At 51.8% G+C, this 19,248-nt stretch overlaps 1 protein-coding gene across 1 annotated transcript; it reads right to left on the bottom strand.

Annotated features, from left to right (window-relative positions):
• Positions 1 to 5,492: 5,492 nt before the first annotated feature.
• SERPINA12 (serpin family A member 12) lies at positions 5,493 to 17,559 on the bottom strand. Its single transcript, XM_075531634.1, has 4 exons — positions 16,938 to 17,559; positions 15,193 to 15,463; positions 10,351 to 10,498; positions 5,493 to 5,684 (listed from the first exon to the last, which is right to left on the bottom strand). Exons 1-4 carry the CDS (start codon positions 17,557 to 17,559, stop codon positions 5,493 to 5,495), a joined length of 1,233 nt encoding a protein of 410 aa, XP_075387749.1.
• Positions 17,560 to 19,248: the final 1,689 nt, after the last annotated feature.

Here is a 19,248-nt window from a genome sequence, read left to right as displayed (position 1 = left end):
AGGTGAAAGGACAGAGTACAGTTGATGGAAAAGAGCTCAGAGTCTCAGGTGAGGATGGTGGAAGGCCCCACGAGCAGGGGCTCGCTCTCTGTTGAATACCTACTATGGGCCAGCAGGGCTTCCTGCAAAACATGTGGTCAAGTCTCCACCATCCTGACCTGGGAATGTGACCTTCTTTGAAAATAGGGTCTTCCCACAAACGGGTGCATAAGCAAATGTGGTGAAGAAAGCTGATGGTACCCGGCTATCAAAAGAGGTAGTGTCTGGTGTCTTAAAGGCTTGAAGGTAAACAAGCAGCCATCTAGCTCAGAAGCAACATAGCCCACATGGAAGAAGCACACCAGCCTGTGCAAACACGAGGTGTTGAAGGGATCAGGTATCAGGCATCATCAGAACTAAAAATTATATCATTGTGAATGAGGGGGTGAGTGCAGAGCCCATTTGTCAGCCACTGGACATCCCCTTACAGAAGAGTCTTGGGGAGGAGACAAGCCAGTCAGGCTGCAATGTAGCAACAATGAAATATACAACTTTCCTCTAGTTCCTAAATGCTTCCTCCCCTCCCACTATCATGATCCCAATTCTACCTTACAAATATGGCTAGACCAGAGGATGTATATTGGTACATACAAGAACTGAGAACACAGGGAATCCAGGGCAGATGATCCCTTCAGGACCAGTGGTGAGTGGTGATGCTGGGAGGATGGAGGGTGCCCTGGGGGATGGACAACAGAAAAGTGGGCAAAGGAAGACATTGGACAGGGCAAGATATGACAAAATAATAATTCATAAATTATCAATGGTTCATGAGGGAGGGAGGAGTGGGGAGGGAAGGGAAAAATGAGGAGCTGATGCCAGGAGCTTAGGTGGAGAGCAAATGTTCTGAGAATGATGAGGGCAATGAATGTACAAATGTGCTTTACACAATTGATGTATTATGGATTGTGATAAGAGTTGTATGAGCTCCTAATGAAATGATATAAAAAAAGAAAAAAGGAAAGTAGGGTCTTCCCATATGGCCGGCCCCACTATGAGACACAACATCCCTGACTGACCCATAGCCCTGTAGGGGACAACACTGGAGACACAGTGTGGGAATTTCACCCGGTCTGATCCCACCACAATGAGGCAAAACACTGAGGGCATTCAACAGAAAGCAAGGAGAACAGAGCAACGAAGTCCCCAGGGAACACCAAAAATAGACTTTGGGGTCAGGACTTTGCACCCCATCAGACTCAACTGGAAAAAACTCCTAAAGGTCAGCAAACAGTCCTTGAACTAACTACAGACCTTTCTTCTTTGTTTGTTTGGGGGTTTTTTTTGGCAATGGCTTTTTGTTGTTGTTTTGTTTTCTTTTGTTGCTTTATTTTGCTCTGTCTTGTTTTTGTGTGTGTTATTATTTTCCACAGGTCTGTCTAAATAAGACAGGCTGGATGAACGATCTGGAGGAGAAAACAATGGGACCTATAGTTCCAGGGTGTCATGGGACAGGGGGAGATGTGGGGAACAAGAGTGGTATTAACAAACCCAGGGACAAGGGAACAAGAAGTGATCCAAATTGGTAGGGAGGAGGGTCGTAGGAGGCCTGGTAGGGCATGATCAATGGTAATGTAACCAAGAGGAATTACTGAAACCCAAATGAAGGCTGAGCATGATAGTGGGACAAGAGGAAAGTAAAAGGAAATAGAGGAAAGAGCTACGAGGCAAAGGGCATTTATAGAGGTCTAAATAAAGACATATACATATGCAAATATATTTATATATGAGGATGGGGAAATAAATCTATGTGCATATATTTATAGGTTTGGTATTAAGGTAGCAGATGGACTTTGGGCCTCCACTCAAGTACTCCATCAATGCAAGAACATTATTCAATTAAACTGGCATTCCATGATGCTTACCTTCCTGACACAATCAATGGAGACAAATGGGTGCATAAGCAAATGTGGTGAAGAAAGCTGATGGTGCCCAGCTATCAAAAAATATAGTGTCTGGGGTCTTAAAGGCTTGAAGGTAAACAAACGACCATCTATCTCAGAAGCAACAAAGCCCACCTGGAAGAAGCACACCAGCCTGTGTGATCATGAGGTGTCGAAGGGATCAGGTATCAGGCATCATCAGAACAAAAAATCGTATCATTGTGTAACTCACCTCCTCGATATGATTGCTAAAGACAAAAGGATGTATAAGCAAATGTGGTGAAGAAAGCTAATGGTGCCCGGCTATCAAAAGATATAATGTCTGGGCTTTTAAAGGCTTGAAGGTAAACAAGCAGTAATCTAGCTCAGAAGCAACAAAGTCCACGTGGAAGAAGCACACCAGCCTGTGTGATCACGAGGTGTCAAAGGGATCAGGTATCAAGCATCAAAGAACAAAATATAAAATTATTGTGAACGAGGGGGAGTGCAGATTGGGGACCCAAGACCCATCTGTAATCAATTGGACATCCCTTTACAGAAGGGTCTCAGGGAGGAGATGAGCCAGTCAGGGTGCAGTGTAACAGTGATGAAACATATGACTTTCCTCTAGTTCCTAAATGCTTCTTCCCCCCACTATCATGATCCCAATTCTACCTTACAAATCTGGCTAGACCAGAGGATGCACACTGGTACAGATAGGAACTGGAAACACAGGGAATCCAGGACAGATGATCCCTTCAGGACCAGTGGAGAGAGTGGCGATACCGAAAGGGTGGAAGGAGGGTGGGTTGGAAAGGTATAACTGATTACAAGGATCTACATGTGACCTCCTCCCTGGGGGATGGACAATGGGAAAGTGAGTGAAGGGAAACGTCAGACGGTGTAAGACATGACACAATAATAATGTATAAATTATCAAGGGTTCATGAGGGAGTGGGGAGCGGGGAAGGAGGGGCAAAAAAATGAGGAGCTGATGCCAGGGGCTTACCTGGAGAGCAAGTGTTTTGAGAATAATGAGGGCAATGAATGTACAAATGTGCTTTACAAAATTGATGTATGTATAGATTGTAATGAGTTGTATGAGCCCCTAATAAAATGATTTAATAAATAAATAGCTGAAATAGGAAAGAAAATAGGGTCTTTGCAGGTGTCTCCCTTTTAAGATGTGCTTACCCTGGATGAAGGCGGTCCCTGGCTCAGTGACAAAAAGAGGGACATTCAGGCAGGTCCCCTGGGTTGGGGTGGCCACATGTAGCAGAGACTGGAGTGGTCTGTCCACAGGATTCTTCTAGAGCAGTGGTTCTCAACCTTCCGAATGCCGCGACCCTTTAATACAGTTCATGTTGTGGTGCCCCCAACCATAAAATTATTTTTGTAGCTACTTCATCACTGTCATTTTGATACTGTTATGAATTGGGTGACCCATGTAAAAGGGTCCTGTAACCCCTAAGGGGGTCACGACCCACAGGTTGAGAACCACCGTTCTAGAGCCCTCTGAGAAAGCCCAAACTTGTGGCCACCTTGATGTCAGAGTTCTGGCCTCCAGACCTGTCAAAGGCTACACTTGTGGTGTTTGAAGCCCCTCAGTTGGTGGTCATTTGTTACAGCAGGCCTAGGAATCAGAAACCCAAATCAAACTCACTGCTACTGAGTCGATGACAGCTTACAGCGACCCTGCAGGACAGGGGAGAACCGCCTCTGAGTTTTGGAGGTTGAAACACTTTGGGGATGTAGAAAGCCCTAACTTTCTCTCTTGGAGGGGCTGGTCGTTTCAAACTGCTGACCTTGAGGTAGCCATCCCAGTGTGTAACCAGGGCCCCTTAGGAATTTAATACACCGCCTTTAAACATAGGTTGAGGCCAGGATCAGAGGCCCTCCGCACATTCGTCAACCAGCACTAAGTGGCTCCTCCAGCTGTCCCATGCCCCCGAAGACTCTGTCATGAGTGTCTGCGTTTGGCCGGTGCTCCACACTTACACCCCTGCAGCTCAGTGTCGGGAAAACAGGGCTGTCAGCAAAACACCTGGGCCAGGTCGCTAAGTATGTGTCTCTGGCCAGAATCCAGAGCAACAAAGAATCCAGAGCCAGCGTGACCCTCTGTGTGGGCTCTGTCTCCCCGCTCTCTTCAGCATTCTCCTGTCTCTGGGGGTCTCAGCACTTACCTGACAAAGGAACCCCACTCCTCTCCGGGCCCTTGCTGGAACCAGGGCAGCTCGATGGCCTGGCTGCTCAGGGTCAGGAACCCTCGGGGAGCAGCAGAGGAACCAGGAGCCGGCTGTCAGTGTGGTCCTGCCTCTGGTCACCAGGAGGCCAGTGCCGAGGCCACCGGGTAGCTAGATCACCTTTCTAAGTCTGGGTGCCGTGGTCTGCTGGTGGATGTGCACACGTGGCACAGGGAGTATGGGGTGCTGGACACACCTGGGTACCGCACAAGCCAGTTCGGGTTGACCCCTCCCAAATATACCTATCCCCGTGGGAGGCCAAGAACCCCTCAAGCGGAACCCTAGAGAGCCCCTGCGAGCATGCGGCAACTCCTACTGGTCACAGACAGACCTTGCAATGATTCTTTTTCTGGGGCTGGTACAAGGCAGTAAAGAGTTGGACTGCTAACCATGAGGTCAGAAGTTCAAAACCACCAGGCACTCCCCCCGGAGAAAGATGAGGTTTCCTACTCCTATAGAGTGCTACAGGTTCGGAAGCCCACCGGGGCAGCTCTAGCCTGTCCTACAAGCTCGCTAGGAGCCAGAATTGACTTGAAGGCAGTGAGTTGGTTTAGCAAACTGAGCTGAGCTCAGAACTTCCCAATAGGAAGTGAGAGGAGGGCGCTCTATGCTCTGCTCCCCAATCGGGTGGCAGTTGAAGGGGAGCCAGGCTCTGCTTTCTTATTTGAGATGATTCAGTGTGTGGGGAGGGGGGGACAAGCCATTTTTGCAGCTCATGTAGGGGCTCAGGAGCCCCGCAAGCTTGGTCTTGTATCCCGGCTGCTACTCTAGCCTGTGTCCTTGTAGTGTGTCCTGCATCACCTGGGAGCCTGGATGAGCGCCCAGCTCCTATCTGGACACTTTGAGGAAGGTGGGGAACCCAAACTAAGGGCTCATCAAGGGACTCACTTTTTCCAGGTTGCTGTGTCAGGTGCCTCACTGTGCCAGCTCAGAGGTGGGTGGCATGCCCCCTGCTTCAGAAACAGGAGCCCCCGAGACTCAGAGAGGGACTGTGACATTCCCCGACGCACCGGACCCCAGAGTTTGCACTTAGGCCTCTTTGCTTCCAAGCTCCAAGTTTTCACAACTTCCCCAAATTATCCACCAAGAGCCAGCCATAGCAGAATTATGTTTATTGAATCACGGGCCCCTGCTGTGGGGAGAGGAAACCTCTATCTAGTGGGTGTGGGTGGGGTAAGTCATCCCGACACCTGAATTGGCAGTGCCCATGGCCGCGTGTCCAAGCAGGGGCTTCGGGAGAAGGCGCGGGAGGGTTTGACACGCTCGGGACCATCGCTGTGCTGCCACCCTGGGGAGATGGCGTGTTCAGCCCCAGGCCACGGCAGGAGTGCAGGGCCGGCCGTGAGTCCTCCTAGGACCCAGCAGGGTTGGTAATCTTCCCCAGGAAGATTAAGGACGACGTCTTCTCTTGGCAGATCATCATCAGGAAGGTTCTGTTGAACCTGACCTCTTCCGGCTTCTCCATGGGCAGAGTCTGCGCTCCGGTGCCTGCGGCACCCTCTGAGCCCTTCTCGTCCAGCCTCAGGTTGGCCTTGTGGACGGCCTGAGGGAACCAGAAGAGGGTATTAGTGCTGACCAAGACCCTCAGTGACCATGGCAAAATGAAAAAAAAGCCTGGAAGAGAGAGAGAGGCTGTGGTAGGAATCCCTTGCCTAGCCCCCGAGCTCCACCCCCCATCCTGGGTTCCTGGCTCCTCTGCAGCCACCGTTGAAGGGTGCTCCGCAAACAGAAGGGCACTATCGCGGGGGCTCAGAAGACAGCAGTGTGGGTGTGCTCTCCTTCCCACAGGCTGAAGAACTGTCAGCCAGAACTCAAGGCAGAGGGGTGGTGGAGCCTGAGCTAGCTGGAAGGGAGGGGGTGGCATGTCCACCCTGATGCCTCCAGCTGTCGCCACACTCTGCTACCCCATTGGGTGGTTGCATGAGGGGGAGTCAGGCTCTGCTTTCTTGTTGGAGATGATTCGGGCCCAAGGGTCTCAACAACTGGTGATTGAGACCTGTCAGGACCTCAGGTGATAGACTGGTTCGATTGAATCAAACTCTTGGCAATTCTACTCCCAGGAAACAGGCAAATCTCCCATGTCTGTCTCACGGGCTTCCAGCTGTCAGCTGCCTAGTGACAGACAGGAGGTGAGCTGTGGAGAAGGGGTGAAACACCGATGCTCATGGGACATCCTGGAATGGAGGTCTTAAAGGCAAGAAAAGCCTACCTGTCTTTCCCTACTTGCAAAACCAAAAACCAGTCAGTACTCTGGTTCATTCAGGAAGGAGAAGGGTTCAGTAAAGCTGAAGAGGAATAAGGGGTCTGTCCAGTAGGGGAAACTGAGTCACCTAAGGTTTCCCAGCTTCCCCATGCGCAGGTGGAACTAGACACTTGCAGTTTTTGTTCAGAGCCCCCAGCCCCTCTAACCCCCAACAGTTCTTGGCCTGGCTCTAGGACCTTCTGAGATACCCCTTCTCCAGGTGATGGGCCAAGGCCCAGAGCAGGGAGTGACCCCAGTAGTACAGGCGACCTCCCTTCAAGCCCATCATGAATGTTGACCTTGGAGGCAGGGACCTGCTCTTCCTGAGCCTGTTGTTTCTGTTCTGAATGAGAATGGAGATTCCCGCCTCCACACTCCTCACCCCAAAGTTCAAGGGACCCCAAAGGAGGAAGGGACCCTTCAGGAGAAGGCTCTATTACACACCTTTATCCATTAGCTTCACGACATGGCAAGTCCCGTGGAACCTACAGCCAGGAATCCAGGCTGGGGAGACCCAGAAGGGTGATGTGATAGTTAGGCTTATTGTGCCAACCTGGCCAATAGGAACGTGTGGGCATAATCAGGTCGCAGTTTGATTGAAGGGCAAAGAGATAAATGGCTCTGCAGGGCCCACCCACCTGTCTCTTGCTCTCTGGTGATCTGACCAGGGGGATGCTGCTTGAGCTAGTGTGCTGCACTACCTGTGGCCCAGGCCCACCCATAGATCATGTCGTTATTGCTGGAGGCTCACTTGAGACCTATTTACCGTGCTGCTGGTGGGTACATTGCTTGAACTTGAGGTGGTCAGAGCCTGTCACCTTGCACTGCTTGAGTTTGATATCCCATCTGTACCTGCTTCGCTAAGCTCCCGAGCTACTGACTGTTGCTGACCCACCCTGCTCTCTGTTGCCTGCGGGCAGACTCTGCCTGCCTTGCCTGAGGGAGGACTCCGCTGTCTGCTTCCTTCACCTTGGACCAAAGGCCCCTCTGTGAGTTGAAGGACTTTCAGTATATTAACTGTTTCCCAGAGTGAGTTGAACTGAGCCCTCTGTACTGCTGTGTAGCAGACTAACTCGCTGTTACAGTCCTTCTCGCTGTATAAAACATATATATATATATACATATATATATATATCATAAGTGTCCTGATTTTGTTTCTCTAGAGAACCTTGCCTGACACTTCAGAGTTTGTAGAATGTTTCCTCATCCACTTCCTCATGCCATGCTTCCTGGCACCCTCGGAAGAACGGGCAAATGTCCTTGCTGTCCAGGTAAAAATATGGGCTCAGAGAGGGGAAATGACCCTTGATTCCCATCTAGGCAAATAAGCCCCAGTCCCAGATGGTGGGGAGTCAGTTGGAGAAGGAGACGGTGTGCTTCCAGTTCAACCAGATGTGCTTGAGCCCATCCCAGTGCCTGGCGAGCCCATGAGCCTCAGGGAAGAGCGACTCTCCAGGGGCCGTCAGGGGTGGCGTTTTCTAACATTGCCTGCCAGCTGCCTCTGTGGTGAACTCAGAACCTCTCACCTTTGGGTTCACAGCTGAGCATGCTAAACCTTTGCACCACTCAGGGACTCCCAAAGGGTCCTGGCCCTCTTGCTGCTCAACACTCATGGGTTGGGGGTGGTGCACACAGCTCCAGGGCCCCAGAGCGAGCTCTGACCATCCTGCAGGATGTCTACGCCTCTAGCACCCAGGGGAGGACACGGAGGCAGCAGCAGCACGTGTGAGCCCTATACTTGCTACCCCACCCCCCATGCCTGGGTGATGCTGGGAGAGCAGCTGCCTCCTCCAGACCCTCATTCCTCACTCAGGAAGGGGTGGTGCTCAGATTACATGCGTGGCATTTGCGTGATGCCCGATGCCGCCTACGCTAAAGGAATGGTAGCTTATATCAACTAACTAGCTCCAGGCTCTTCCTGCCCTAAGCCTGCCCTGCAAGGCAGGATCTTGGGGCTCCTCTTGGCCCTTTGGGGGCTGCCTCCACTGCTGTCCTATCAACACCAGATAGAAACAACTGTGTGGCCCTGGCAAGGGCCTGGCTCATATAGGAGGTACCTGGTACTAGTTGGATGGATGAAGAATGGACTCCATTTGGACTGAGAGTGCTTCTCAGAGCATCTTCTTGCCACTCAGTCTTGGGGTCTTGCTCTTCTTGCGCTGGCCATGCATGGCTGCCACACACTTGGACTGGGCACCCTTCTCCTGGCACAACCCTCGTCAAGTTCTTTTGGTGGACCTGCAGAGCCTTCTGATGCAAGAAAACCTGCCCAGCTGGCCACCTAGTTGCTTCCAGATGGCATGAGCCTCTCCCTTCACTCCTGTGGACCTCAAGACACTTAATGAATCCCCCTTCCCACACCCATCCTTGCCTCCTTGAAGGGGTAGCTCAATGCCTTCTTTACCCAGAAGTGTGCTTGCTAGCTGAAACACAGAACGTCCATTTGTATTTTACTTTCAGACGGACAGCCATGGTTTTGTATCCGCCTGTACTCTGTGCCCTATGTCCCATGGCATACTGAGCAATGATTCGCTGCCAACCTGAAATAGTAACTGGGTGCCTTGGATTGGATCTGCTAAGTCTGACCCTCTCTGTGTGTCCTGAATAGGCAGGGACTCACTTCCTGGGAGACCATGAGACCGTCTGTGGATGTAGGTTTCTTTCATGTCAGGCCTGTTTGTGGGCTACACGGCTCCCAATAAGTCCAGGAGGCCTTTGGTGACCTAGACCAGGTCCAGACTGATGTTGCTGTTGGCTTAAACCCCAAATTCCACACCTGTTGTCCTGGAGTTGATTTCAACTCATAGTGACAGGGTCACCCTGCTCCCATAAGGTTCCCAGACTTGTAATCCTTACAGAATGTGGTAGTTACATAACTTCATGTCAACGTGAAGAAAGACAAAAGTGTAGGGCTGGTATTCGACCTGCCAGTCAGGTCCACAGCCTGATGGTGCCTCCCTGTGGGCGTGGCCTTCTCATAAGGAGGGTCCTGGGAATCTCCCCCTCTGTCTGCCTTCACCTTTCTGCTGGCTGACCCTGGTTGCCGCCAGAGTCCTGTGATGTTACCAGCGCCCTTGGATCCACTCGACTTTGCACCCACCAGCCTGTGATCTTCCTGCATTCTGCACCACAGCACGTGGCTGTGTGAGTCTGAAGAGGGACTTCTGGACCAGGATCAGACTTCTGGACTTGAGCTGGACCGGGCTGGGCTGTTTTCTTGATCGCTAACTACTTCTTGATGTGAAGCTCTTTCATACACATAAGCGAGTGTCACTGCATTTGTTTCCTTGTCAACCTGGCCGCACACACAGAAGGGCACTGCCTCATCTTTCTCCCGTGGAGTAGCTGGTGAGTTTGAACAACCGATCTTTCCACCAGTAGCTGAGCATTTATCCACGGCACAACCGGGGCTCCTTTGGCAGTCTCTACCCAAAGTACCAAACCCATTATGTGGCAATTCTGACACCTAGTGAGTCTAGACAGGGTTTCTGACACTCATCTTTCTCTTACCAAGCAGCTGGTGGGTTTGAACCTGTGAAAAGCAGCACATTACCTAACCCACAGTGGCACCGGGGTGCCTTTTATTGGCCTCTCCACAAACCTCATTTTCATAGAGCCTATTCTGACTCATAGTGACCCTATACATCAGGGTGAAACTGCACCTGTGGGCTTCAGAGACTGTGATGCTTTACTGCAGTAGAAAGCCTCCTCTTTCTCCCAAGGAGCCACTGGTGGCTTCAAACTGCTGACCTTGTGGTTTGCAGTCTAATGTGGAACATCCCCTCGCCCCTATTCCTGCTACCGGGGCTCGCTTGTTGACCTGTAGGAAGTGCTTATTGAATTGGCTTTCCAGTAGCACCAGGAGACCAACACTTCCAATTTTCATGGGGGAAGCGGCAGAGGTTATGTGAATTTTTTCCACCAAAATCACACTGTGTGAAGACTCTCACCGCTCCTGCAGGCTTACCTCTCCCACCTTCAGGTTGCGGTGAGGGGAGATCCTGGTGAGGTCACCATGTTCCTGGAAGACTTTGGTAATACCAAGGCGGGAGAATAACTTCTTCAAGTCGTAGGTACCGGTGATGGTGAACTTGGGCATGAACACATCTACAACCCTGGGGGAGGTAGAAGTGACAAAAAGGAGGGAGTGGGTCCTAAGAACAGTGAGGGACCCCAGGACCTCAGATCTTCCCTCTCTGCACGTGAGACGGGTCCTCGGTTTCCAAATGGCCTGTGTGCTCTGTGCAGTGTCCTGTCCCAGAGCCCTCACCCCCCAGCAAGCCCTGTCAGATCCCCACCACCTCAAGGTGCCGTGGCAGATTCAGTATCCACGTGGCCCCAGTGGACTAGATTCCAGAAGCATCCAAACCCAAGCTAAATGACTCAGCGACCCTCCAGGACGGAAGAGGCCGGTCCCTGTGGGTTTCTGAGACTCTTTACCAGAGTAGTAGAGGCCCTCGAGCTGCTGACCCGGTGGTTAGCAGAACTGAGTTCAAATCGGTGCTGCCTGTCACACACTCTGTCTCCGAACAAACCTCTCCAAGCCACTTGTGCCAGGAGAGTGAGGAGAAGCCTGGCCGGCCCGGGACAATCAGAGTGCTAAAGTTAAAGACAGGAAGATAATCGTCGTGCAGCCTGAAACTGGCAAGGACTCTTCGTCTCGCCCTTGCGTGGCAGCTCCACTTCCTGCGCGGGCTTGACTTGGATGGGGCGCCTGGCTCAGAGCCAGGATCAGGTGCACCTGAGGCACCTGAGGAGTTGTCCATCCCCTGGGCCCGGGAGCCCATTTCTTCTTGTTATTCCAAGAAACACCCCCTCTCCCCCTGCCGGTTGGCTCTCTCTCCTGCAGCATTCGTGGGCGACATCAACTTGGCCAGTCTCAGGAGGAGACTGCACCCGGGAATATCTCCCATCTTAAGAAACCAACACACCACTCCCAGCCCCCACATTGCCGTTCCCCTTTTCACAGCCCAGCTCCCTGAAAAGGCACCTCCACTTCCTCCCAATGTCCCCTCCACCCACTGGAGTCAGGCTTTGGTCCTCCACTTTCTACCAAAATCGCCCTTCACTCGGGACTGTTGACCTCCCTCACTAGGTCTGGTGGCCAATTCTTGGGAGCAGCTACTGATGGCAGCTCTCTGCCTCCACACTGGAGGAGTCCCATCCAAGTCCAGTGCTCGAGGGTTTGAGCTCTCTTCCCTTGACCTTGGCTGCCTGTACCACATGCCCTGCTTTCAACGGTTTGAACAGGTCTGAGCTGGGTCTGTTTTTCTATCTTTATTCCCTCCCTGGGGATCACTGTCCGTTCCAGGCGTCTTCGTATCATCCACATGCCCTCCCCCACCCGACTCCCAATGCTACCTTTCTACTCGTTCATTCATTCGTTCAATCATTCATTCAACAAATACTCATGAAGTGCCTGCTGAATACTGCACATTGTTCTAGGTACTTGGGTTGCATCTCTGGGAAGAACAAGCAGCTGGCCAAGTCAAGTCCATGGGCCACCGTCTGCTGATTTCTAGCACAGAGGGGTGGTTGGAAACTTGATTTGTAGCACGACAGCCATTCCCTCCAAATATTATTTTTAGGAAGACTCCTAACAAATATGGAAAGGTGTGGCAGGGCACCCAGGTTGGGGTGGACCCATCCACATCTGTAATGGGAAAGTCATTATTTCAAAGCCCAACAAAGTTTGGGAGCTTTCTTGTTGCTTGTTTGGGGATGGGGTGGGGTGGGGGCAGCTAGAGCAGACTTCTAATGATCCAATGACGAAGCAGGCAGTTGCTGCTGGTGTGGCAGCCACGCTGAGGTCATCTCATTGGTAACCTACATTCCAGCCTGTCATCCCACGCAGACCTCAGGCGTGTCTGTTAGGTGTGCATCTGTTGACCTGGACGCATCTTTTGGGAAGACCGGTTAATTGCCCTTTCCTCTTCTTTGAGGCCTTCCCAAATGTTGCCAATGGAAGAAAGAACAGGTGGAAATGGTCCCCCCTCATCTCACTGGGCATAAAGCAGGGTGGCAGTGGCTGAGACACGGCTCCCTTCTTACAGAGGAAAGGACGCTGGACTCTAACAGAATGAGCTCAGAATGCAGGAATGTTGGCCTATTTCATTCTTACAACAGTTTGTTTCCCTCCTGGGAGTCAGACAAGTTCCCTGCCCTGTGAGAGGACTCGGAGTTTCCCATGAGGGAGGAGACACCACTTTGCTCAGTGACAGAAGAGATTGCAGAGTAAGCCTTTCCCCGGAAGGAGAGGAATTCTCCTCTCGGAGGTCCTCCTGAAATCAAGCCAAGGAGAGTCAATGTAATGCAGTAGCTGGGGTGGGGTGTCTATCAATGGAGACAGACCAGGAGCTAGATAGGAAGCCACCTTGGAATTGACCTTGAAGGCAGCATGCACCTGGCCCATGAGGTATCACTTCTGTGTGCTCTAAGTTATCCTTGGGCCCCTGTGCTGGACACTGACTTCAGAACCCCCGATCCTCCAGCAGAGGCTGACTGGGCTGTCTTGCAGGAAGTCATGGAGGCTCCAGCCACATCTGGGGGAAGAACAAAGAGAGGGGAACCCCTTCATGAAGCCAAAAAGATGGTGGCCGCCCCCCTGAGGATACCTGGACATAGTTAGTGATGGCCTGACTGTGTCCTCGGCCAGAAAGGCTACAGAGAGAAAACTTGGTGAGGGGAGCAGGAGGACCTAGTGCCAGCCCAGGGCCACATCTTGTCGGGGAACAACCAGAACGACTCGGGGAATGGGGCCGGCCACTCTGAGGATGGTGAGCTCTGGAGGTCCACAGGCAACGTCTCCACCACTCTCCCTTGACGGTGTTAAAGGAAAACTGTGTGAAGCTGGGATGACCGGATGACCACGTGGGGTAGCCATCCCACTTGGCTGGCCCACTCCCACTGTCCTCATGCTGCTCCACCCACTGGAGACCCCCTCCTCCCCGACACCTCTGGGAAGACTAAGGCTCAGGTTAGGTCGTGGTCAGTTCCTTCTAGAACATCCCCCTGCTAAGAGAGGGCTGTGTCCCCAGGATCAGCAGATGAGCTACCATCTTGGGCATTACGTTACAGGCAGGAGGGTCATTTTAGAAACCCAAGGTTCAGAAGAACCCTGAGCAACCTGCAGCCTTATCTCTTGGACCGACCAACGGGAAGGCTTTGGAGAGGTGAACCCCACTGCGGGCCAGCTTGTGCTAAACCCTCCGTCCCTGCCATCAAGCTGATGCCGATTCACAGCAACCCAATAGGACGGAGGAGAACGGACCCAGGTGAGTTTCTGAGATTGGAGCTCCTGATGGGAACAGAAAACCCCGTCTTTTGCATTGTCATCCTCATTAAAAAAATGTCAATTGCTGTCAGGGTGACTCCATTCCATGGCTGCCTGGTGCAGGTCAGGGCACTGTGCTTCGTGGGGCTTTCAAGGTCAAGCTCAGAGGTACCCTCACCCAGGCCTTTTGTCTAAGGTGCCTCTGAGTGGTGTCAAACCAGCAACCTTTCCATTGGCAGGGGGCCACGTGGACCAAGAGCACAACCCAGCATTCCCATCTGCTCATCGATCCCGTCCTGGTGTTAGGGGGAGGTGAGGACAGGGGGCGTGTTGGCAACCTCACAGATGAGAAGACTGAGTCACAGTCAGGATTGGAATCCGGGCCCCTCTTCCTGTTTCACGGCCAGAGACGTTGCCCACACTCGCAGACCCCGGGGTTTGGCCTTGGGGGCTGGCGGGAGTGTTTCCGAACCTGCCTCTGGAAGCCCTTTCCATCGCCTAGGGTACTACTATTGGTCAGCCTGGCTCAGCCTGCCACTTGGCCTGCTTTTTGCCCAGCAGAGAACGATGACTCCGTCTACAGTACTCCAAACCGGAAGTCTGCTACTGGGAGTTTTCGGCTGACTGTGGATTTGTTCTCCCAGCCCCTAAGGATTGGACAGAACCTGGTTAGTTCCGTTGCCCAGCTCCGTCCTAACCTTGTCTCTGGCTCTCTTCAGAGCTTCCCCTGCCTCTGATCACACTTGGCATGGCCACGGATCTCGAAAGATCTGTGGGGTGGGGAATGAGGGATGGGGGCAAGATGGAAGAAAGAAGATGAAGATCTGGGCACAGGGACCCTGGTACACCCCCCTTCCCCACTTCCTCCTACCCACGATTCCTCCAGGAATCTGACAGCAAGTCCTCAGTCCTTCTTAACTCTCACGCCAGTCTCTACCTTCCCAGGAAAAGTCCAACATAGTCAGGAGCCCGAGAAAGGTTCTGTCGTCATTACCTTGAGTCTGTTTTAAGTTGGGGCTTGAAAAAGAAAATACTTACTCATTTTGGCTCTTCAACCGGGACTTGTTGTGCATCACATTGGGGCACATTCTCTCATTCTGTGGCCAGACTGCTGCACTACCCACAGTGAACCATTTCGGGTTCCCTCTGACACCCCGCGTGTTTTCCTTGGGGTCTCCCTTCCTAGGATTCCATAGCACCTCTTCCTTCCACATAGACTGAAGACGGAGCTCCAATGCCACTTCCTCTGGGAAGCCCTCCCGACCACATTCTCCAACAGAGTGTATTGTTCCATCTACTTGGTTCCCTGCTATCTTAATCTATCTCCCTAGTAGAGTACGTGTTCCTCTAGATTCATCTGATTTGTCCCCCTGTCTACACCCGTACAGAAACAGAAGTTCATCATAGAGTCTAGCCGGGGACCTAGTCATAGAGAAATTGCACATGAAATGTATGATGGAGGCCATAAAGAGAATGGCAGGGAAGGGGTGGGGACAGGGGGCAGGCAGGGTGAGAAGCTGAGCACAGCGTCTTTACCTCTCTGTGATCATCTCTTTCCATTTGAGCATCACTTTGGTCAGCAGGGCCTTTTCCACGGTCTCCACTTTGCCCGCGTCGGGAAGGATGAAGATGGCTGTGAAGTCTTCCTGGTAGGGCATTTCCAGGACGGTGCAGGAGAGCTGATCATCATAGCCGACTTTGAACATGCCCCCTTGAAACATCATGGGCACTTTCACGGACTTGTTCTGGCCCAGCATGAAGTCTTCTTCTCTGGTTTGTTTTGGATCAAACTCGTGTTTCCACCTGGCTTCGGATTGCAGAAGGACAACGTGACCATGAGCGGTGGAGGGAGAAGAGAGGTCTACACCAAGAAAGCACGGGTCTCTGCTTTGTTGGTACTGGAAAACCAAGGCGGGTCCCCGAGGGAGGCCTGCACCCATGTCATGCCCTGGAGGCTTCTGGGGAGTGGGAGGGGGGTTTCGGACCTGATTATTTATTCCCACGGAACCTAGGACTGCGGTGGGGTGATGAGATAGCACACCCCTATGCTTGGCTGCGCTGGGAGTAGCAGGAGGGACTGGATTGCGCCCAACAGGGACTTTTTAGGTCTGACCTGAGTATAAAGACTGTGCCATTCCATGCCACTCCACTCTAAGTGTCTGAGCCCCTGAGAATCAAGAGGAAGGAGTAAAGGCAGCCTTCATCTTCACCCTCTATACCTGATGCTACATTGAGGCCAACGGTGTCACTGTTCCAGAAGCATGGCCTTGGACAAGCATCTCCACCTCCCTGAGCCTCAGTGTCCATATCCCTAGAATGGGCATGTTGGTAGAAACCTCACTGGTCTGCTGCGGGGTGGAGGGGGATAAGACAGCTCCATGGCTGTGTCTAGAGAGTGTTCCGGGGATACTGGTCATCATCAGCATTGCCCTCATCAACCTGGTTCATGCTACAGTCTAGGGATGCAGGACCTTTGGGAAATCATGGACAGGCAGACTGCAGAGCCAGTTGCCAACTATCCAGCCTTTTCTCCCCTCCAGCCAGCAGCCTCCCTCTGGGTTTGAGGGTGACTGTGTTTTCAGATTCAGAACTGTGTTGCCAACAGCTCGGCAAGGATCCTATGTGGTTTGAAGATGAGGCAGCTGCATGCGTGCATGCATGCGGGTGTGTATGACCGTATGCGTAGTGTTTGAGGATGAATCTTGGATTCTGCAACCTGTTTCCATCTTACGTTCCATCTCTGAAATTCAGATTCCAGGGCTCACTAAACTAGTAACCAGACTACATTCCCCTCCACAATGATCATCACCAACCACCACTTTTACCACAGCCGCCGGCATCCTAGGCATTTGCTTGGTGAGGTGGAAAGTGCACAGCCTATGGACCGTGAGAAGCAGCCTCTCCTATCTGAATATCGCTTTTCTCATCTATAAATAAAACGTCACGTGAACCTTTACAACGGACACTGTTAGGATAATCAGTAATGATGGCCACGAACAGAGGGAGAGTAATTCAGACTTCAGAAACTTGTTCAGCACAAAGAACCCCAAGAGCCGCCCTATGAGTCATGTGTCATGACGCTTGCCCTCCAATCAAACTTCGACCTGATAAATCCCACATGTTCCTATCGGCCAGGTTGGCACCAGAAACCTACCAGAAACCTATCACAGCTCAGCATATAGATAATGCAGTGGGGTTCTGAGAGACTCATTACATACGAGTCCAAGGTTCACCTTTGTGAACCTAGTTTTGGATCTATGCCAGCCTGGCCCAAGCCTTACCTCGGAAGTAGATATAATTGACGAGAAGCATCATAGTGCCTGAATCGATTCTCTTGATCAGATTGCTAATCTTCCCGTTGGTTTTCTGACGAACATAGTTGTTGATCTGCTTCTGAGTGGCTTCCAAGTTGCGGAAGTTGGTGGGAACGGTGTTGGCGTTGTACAGACTCTTGACATCCGTCATAAACTTCTGACGTGGTTGCAGCCCCCGGTCCATGAACAGGATGTTGCTAAGATCCACCTGGAGGTCCTGGTCCTGGTGGTTCAGTTCCTGGATGAGGTAGTGGAAACCCTCGTGAAGATCCTTGTCCGGAATGTCATGGAAACAGAAGCCCCGCTGGATCTCTTCCAGAGTAGAGTCCTGGGCCCCCAAGGACAACATGGAGAAGGCGGTGGACAGGCTTAAGGGGGAGAAGAAGATGTTCTCGTTAGATTCTGTAGAGGCCAGCTTCTTGAAGAGCTTGAAACCAAATTCTGTGTTCCTCCTTGCGAGCTCCTGGGCTGCCTGCTTCCCCTTGGACACGTCATCCCTGTGGCCGCTCGGAGAGGGCTTGTGCTGAGGGAGACCCCTCACCACCAGGAGGCCAACCAGAAGCAGGCCCAGGCCCAGCGTGGGGTGCATTTTTCTTGGAAGTGGTCCTGGTGAGGAACAGATGGAGTGTTAGAAAGCAAATCAACAAAAAGAGTGCCCCATTGCACCACGCTTCGCCACAAGGAAGAGGAGATGGGCCTGATCATGCAATGACCAGTGGGTGCTCTTTCTAATAGTTCATAAGGCTTTTGGACTCGGACGAAATAGTTTATAAGGAGTAGAAGTACTTTGACATGCATAAGGAGCCCTGCTGGCTTAGCGGGTTACACATTGGGCTGCTAACCGCAAGGTCGGCAGTTCAAAACCACCAGCTGCACCACAGGAGAAGGATGAGCCTTCTTTTCCTGTAAAGAGTCACAGTGTCAGAGTCCAATAGGGACAGTTCTGCCCTGTCCTCCAAGGTCGCTATGAGTCAGAGTCGACTCAATGATGAGTTTTGGGTTGACATGCAGATAGCATTTAACCTAGGAATTCATGTCATTTAACCTGGGCATGAGAAGGAATTGTCCCCATTTCATCAATGAGAGGCCTGACTACCACTCTTGTGTGTGTACCTGCCCTTCTGAGAGTACTAGCACCTCGGTGCTCTTAAGGAACTGCCCCTCTCTATGAAATCATGATAAAAATACCCCACTGTATGGACATTGGACCAGAAAAAAAAAAACACTGCCATCTAGTCAACACTGCCTCACTGCCATCTAGTCAATTCTGACTCCTACCAACCCTGTGGACAGGGTAGAAGTGCCCCCTGTGGGCTTCGGAGACTGCACGTCTTTACAAGAGTAGAGAGTCTCATCCCTCTCCTGTGTGACCCAGCACAGGTACTCCATCCACCTGTCACACTGACTGCTTAAGGCATGATGGATCTTGGGACCCAAACCCCTCCAACCAGTATGATTCTCAGGGAATGCAAAGCCCTCTCCACAATGGGGCCCTCTCCACAATGGGGTGACTGGCTTACTGACCCCATCCTAGGGCTCAGTGTGGTCATGACTTCCACAGAGGGAAGAAGCCTGGAGCTAAAGCCAAAAAGCCCAGACTCACTGCCTTCGAGTTGATGCGGACTCATAGTAACCCTATAGGGCAGGGGAGAGCTGCCCCTGTGTTTCTGAGATTGTGACTGCTTAGGGGAATAAAAGGCCCTGTCTTTCTCCCAAGGAGCGACTAGTGGTTTCAAACTGCTGACTTTTGGATTGTAGCCCAATGTGTAACCAATATACCACCAGAAATTTACTCTCTTCTATTTTACTAAGTGAGGTCAAAGCCACTGCCATCAGGTCAATTCCAAGGCACAGCAGTCATACAATATTGGGCATCTGAGGCTGGGAGTCCTTCTGGGAACAGGTAGCCTCATCTCTTTCCTCTGGAGTGGCTGGTGGGTTTGAACTGCCAACCCTTGTACATCAGGCTGACGTTTACCCAACGACACTGCCAGAGGTCCTTTTCCCAGTTACACAAACTAAAAAATCCCCTTTTGCAGTTAGTTAGTTCAACTTGGGTTTGTGTATCTACAGCCCCCCGAAAATGGTTTCCCAATTGCAGTGATTAAGCGGTTTGTCTAAGAAGATCACATGGTTGATGGGTGGCCGAGGTACCCCTCAGTAGACTCCAGGTCTCCAGCACACCTCCTTCCGTCTGATCATTTTGCCCACGAGGGAAGTGGCTCTAAGACAAAGCCAACATGCACACACACAAAAGTGCATCCGAGGGATTAGAGAG

This window comes from Tenrec ecaudatus, chromosome 14, assembly GCF_050624435.1.
Source record: "Tenrec ecaudatus isolate mTenEca1 chromosome 14, mTenEca1.hap1, whole genome shotgun sequence".
In the NCBI taxonomy this organism is placed as follows: Eukaryota; Metazoa; Chordata; class Mammalia; order Afrosoricida; family Tenrecidae; genus Tenrec; species Tenrec ecaudatus.
This window is presented reverse-complemented; position numbering and strand designations above follow the sequence as displayed.

What these genes read in the sequence shown, in the direction of transcription:
- SERPINA12 (XM_075531634.1), bottom strand. Translation starts at nt 17,559, where the DNA reads ATGCACCCCACGCTGGGCCTGGGCCTGCTTCTGGTTGGCCTCCTGGTG. An exon ending in CAATTATATCTACTTCCGAG is followed by an intron (nt 15,464 to 16,937) that starts GTAAGGCTTGGG and finishes TGCAATCCGAAG; the next exon opens with CCAGGTGGAAACACGAGTTT. An exon ending in GCAACCTGAAGGTGGGAGAG is followed by an intron (nt 5,685 to 10,350) that starts GTAAGCCTGCAG and finishes TGGTTCCCTCAG; the next exon opens with GCCGTCCACAAGGCCAACCT.